The sequence below is a fragment of the Rhincodon typus genome, chromosome 44 (genome assembly GCF_021869965.1).
Source record: "Rhincodon typus isolate 14 chromosome 44, sRhiTyp1.1, whole genome shotgun sequence".
In the NCBI taxonomy this organism is placed as follows: Eukaryota; Metazoa; Chordata; class Chondrichthyes; order Orectolobiformes; family Rhincodontidae; genus Rhincodon; species Rhincodon typus.
The window spans coordinates 1,579,986-1,584,558 of record NC_063375.1 but is presented as its reverse complement, the minus strand read 5'-3'; the positions used below and the strand labels follow the sequence as shown (position 1 = coordinate 1,584,558).

Here is a 4,573-nt window from a genome sequence, read left to right as displayed (position 1 = left end):
TAACCCTGTGCTGTCCCTGTCCTGGGAGTGTTTGATGTGAGGACAGTGTAGAAAGAGCTTTACGCTGTTTCTAACCCTGTGCTGTCCCTGTACTGGGAGTGTTTGACAGGGGACAATGTAGAGGGAGCATTGCTTTCAGTCTGAGAGAGTCGGGGTGGGTTTACTTCTTGATTTATCGGGGGACTGATGTTGCCACCTGGATCGAACTAACTCTTGTTTCGTCTCTCTCTCTCTCTCTCTCTCTCGCTCTCTCTCTCTCTCTCTCTCTCTCTCTCTCCCTCCCCCCCCCCCCCCCTCTCTCCCTGGTGGGTTTTGACTGGACGTCACGTCGATGATTTGCCCCACTATCAGCCCATCGAGCCCGGCGCTCGGAGCTCAGGCCCCAGGCTCCATGGCATCGCAGGGCGCAGCTGGAGCTACGTACGCAGTCGTGGGACGGCGGAGAGAGGGTGGGAGCCCGAGGCCCGTCTCCTCCTACGTCCTGCCCACCTCCTCAGGCTGCACCTACGAGAACCTCAGCCAGGCCCCTGGGAACCTATTGTCGTCATCCACCTCCTCGTTGTACAGCGCTGTGGGCTTCGGTGACAGTCCCCGGGTACTGCCCCAGAAGACCCAGTACGCCAACCTGCATCCCTCGTCCACGCCTGCAGCTCCTCCTCACGTCTCCACCATCTCCTACTCCACCATCGCTTTTGGGCAGCAGGGCTCCGAACCCATCTCCCGCACAGGTAAGGAGGTTCCTGCAGTGACACGGCGCCCGACACGCTCTCGGTGGGGAGTGTTGGGGGAAGCCCAGATAAAGAGGCTCCCACATCAGGCACAGCGAGCTACGTTGAGGCAGCACCCAACACGCACTCGGCTGGGCACCCTCCAGCATTGCTTGGACGTCTCGTTCCAAGCCTTGTGAGGGGGAGGAGACCCAGAGTTCATTCAAACGTGAACCGGGGGGGAGTGCCTTAACGTGACAACGTCGGGGAGGGATTGATGGAGGAATGGAGGGCGAGGCGGAGGGAGAGAGGGTTGACCGTGGGAGCAGGAGAGACTGGGGAAGTGAGAGACACGGGGAGCAGATGAGACGTGGAGAGGGGGAGAGATCTAGAGAGAGAATACAGCAAAACAAGGAGAAGGTGGGTGTGGGGTGGAGAGAGGAGAGACAAGGGGAAGGGGAGACAGGCAGGGAGAGAGAGAGAGACAGGCAGGAAGAGAGAGCATGGGTGGCACAAGGAGAAGGGGAGGGGTGAGTGTCATGGAGTTGGGAGAGAGTGCAGGCAACATGGTGGGGAAAGCAAGCAAGACGGTGCAGACAACCCCCAATGGCAGAGCGATGGGAGTAGGGATGATCAGAGGCCGGAATTGGGAGAGCACAAACAAGAGCTAGAGGAAGTGGCAGAGATAGGGAGGGGGTGAAGGGGGCGGGAGGAGGTGACAGAGATGGTGAAGGGGAAGTCAAAGTTCTCTAATAATTAAACCAAAACACAAGCCATAATCTATATTGACGGGAATACAGGGTCCTCTCTAATAATTAGTTCCGAAACACCCAGAGAAACTCACTTTTCCCCTCGTAATCTGTTTAAAAAAAAATAGTTAAAGGAAAGAAAATCCCTGATCCACTCTATAAATAACAAGTAACAATTTATTTATTTACTTTAACAATGAACAAATTAACAGAATTACTAACAAACCAAACAATTCCCCCCTGAGCACTAACTATTCCGTAACAACTAAATTCCACTGGAATGCTGTTCAAATAAACACAAGTCCCACTTTCATAAACCTAATTAATAGAGACAACAATAAATTAAAACTTAATCGCTCCAAGTTTGCGCAGAATGTGTCTTCTGGATGTTCCGTCTTCTCCATCTGTCAGGAACGTCTTCTCTTTTTGCTATTTTTTCTGTAATTTCTTCTGTGAGAACTTTGAACTTAAAAAAAATACCATGGTACCTTTGGAGCTTTTTAGAGAACTTAATGATTTTGTGTGAAGGCCAGGTTTATGTCTCAAATGGCCGATTTGCTTTCAAGTCAGATGGCAGTTGGCTCTCACCTCAGATGGTAGTTAGCTCTCTTTTTGATACCCTTGATGACCTGTCCATTTTTTCCCCTGGAGGCTGAGGGGTAACCTTGTAGAGCATTTCGGAGGCAATGACCATCATACGCACCATGGAAGCAGACTCTTCGGCCCTACTCATCCATGCCGACCAACTTTCCCAATCTGAACTAGTCCCATTTGCCAACGTTTGGCCCCTATCCCTCTATCCATGTACCATCTACCACCACCACGTCTTCTGACAGCTCGAACCATACACGCACCACCCTGTGTGTGGAAAAGGTTGCCCCTCAACTCCTTTTTAAATCTTTCTCCTCTCACATTAAAACTATGCCCTCTTGTTTTGGGGAAAAAAACACTGGCTATTCACCTTATCTAGGCCCCTCGTTATTTTATAAACCTCTATAAGGTTACCCCTCAGCCTCCAGGGGAAAAAAATGTCCCAGCCTATCCAGCCTTCCCTTATAACTCAAGCTTTCCAGTCTTAGTAACATCCTTGTAAATCTTTTTTGAAGTATCTCCAGTCTAATAACATTCTTCCTATAGCAGATTGGCCAGAACTGTACGCAGTACTCCAAATATGTCTTACCAATGTCTAGTACAGCCAAAATATGACGTTCCCAACTCCTGTACCCAACGCTCTGACCAATGAAGGCATGCATGCCAAATGCCTTCTTCACCAATCTGTGTCTACCTGTGACTCCACTTTCAAGGAACTGTGTACCTCCACCCTCTTTCAACAACATTCCCCAGGGCCCTACCATTACGCCCTGCCATGGTTTGCCTTACCAAAATGCAACACCTTGCATTTCTTTGAATTAAACTCCATCTGGCGCACAATGACCCAATTGATCAAGATCCCGTTGTACTCTTAGACGACCTCCTTCACTGTCCGCTGTACCACCGATTTTGGTGTCAACTGCAAATATACTAACCATGCCTCCTTTATTCACATCCATGAAAACGAGCTGGCGGAGAGCTGACCTCACTGGGGCTAGAACGAGAGCTGAGCAGGAGTGACTGGAGTAAGAGAGTGGCAGGAGGAACAGTAACTGAACAATGAGCCACCATCAAGGTGTAGATGGTTCAGGTACATTCGAGGGCTATCTCCTCAAATGGGAAAGGCAGGGCCAACAGATCCAGAGTTCTCTGTGTGACAAAGGAAGTAGGAATCAACGTTAGAAAGAAAAATGGTGTCCTTGTGATGGGTGAAAAATGCATACAAGAATTAACAGGAATGCTGAAATCTTGGGGAGCAGGAGATTGAAAGGCAATGAGGGATTTTGAGAAAAGCCTAGCAGTTAACATCAATGGAGGCTACAGGAACAGGAAATGCCAGTCAGGATTTCCAGACGGAGGCCTGGGCATGGGAGAGTGCTGAATGAATATGGGTGTCTATCTTTACAAAAGTGGGAGGATATGCACAGTGCATGGTAGGTCCCTAGGGAGTACTGAGGAACAAAGGGACCTTTGTTAACAAGTCCACAGATCCCTGAAGGTGCCGCACAAGTAGTCAGGGTGGTGAAGAAGGGATGCTCACCTCCATTAGCTGGGGCATAGAACATAGGACCAAGGAAGTCTTGTTACAACTTTGAAAGACATTGGTTAGGCCACAGATGGAATACAGTGTGCAGTTCTGGAGGCCACACTATCAGAAGGACATGATTGCACTGGAGAAGGTGCAGAGGAGATTCACCAGGATGTAGCCTGGGAAGGAAAGTCTCAGTAATGAGGAGAGACTGGATAGGCTGTGTTTATTTTCCCTGGAGCTGAGGAGGGATCTGATCGAGGTATACAAAATTACAAGAGGCATAGACAGGACAAATCGTGAGAATCTTTTTCCCATGGCAGATGTGTCTAAGGCCAGAGGGCATCAGTTTAAGGTGAGGAGTAAGTGGTTTAGAGGAGATTTGAAGAAACATTTTTTTACCCTGGGGATGGTAAGAATATGGAAGGTGCTGCCTGAGAGGGTGATGGAGGCCGGTACTCTCACAGCATTTAAGAAGCAATTGGATGAGCACTTAAAATTCCTACAGACCAAGCACAGGTAAATGAGATGACTGCAGTTTAATGTTTGTAGGTCAGCATTAACACTGTGGGCCAAGGACCCGTTCCAATTCAGAATGATTGCAAAAGATCTGCTCAGGCTACGGTGAGAGAGAAGAAAGCTCTGTGCCACACAGCAGACTTAAGGAGAAAGTTACAGGTCGTGGTATGAAAGGGACAGTTGTGATGCGGATACAAAATTGGCAGAGTGATGGAGAACAGAGGGTAAGGGTCCATGGATATTTTCCAGGCTGGAGGAAGGCGTGTGTTGGAGTTCAATGCGGAGAAGTTTGAGGTGACGCACTTTGATTGGAAGAACATTGAAAGACAACATACAATAGGGGCCAACAGGAGCAGTGGGAGCTGGGTGTAGATGTGCACAGATCACTGAAGGTGAAAGGACAGGCAGAGAGAGCAGGAAATAAAGCAGACAGTGCCCTCGGCTTTACAAACAGGAGCATAGAGTGAGAAGGTGACGTC

General features: G+C 49.1%; 1 protein-coding gene across 1 annotated transcript in view; it reads left to right on the top strand.

The window, feature by feature from the left end:
- Nucleotides 1-937, top strand: part of LOC109937050 (tyrosine-protein phosphatase non-receptor type 18-like) — a 9,966-nt gene extending 9,029 nt beyond the window's left edge. The window contains exon 7 of the mRNA XM_048619878.1: nucleotides 352-937. Within this exon, the coding sequence (XP_048475835.1) occupies nucleotides 352-907 (556 nt within the window). The 3' untranslated portion in view covers nucleotides 908-937. The remainder of the gene's footprint in view (nucleotides 1-351) is intronic.
- The last annotated feature ends 3,636 nt before the right edge of the window (nucleotides 938-4,573 follow it).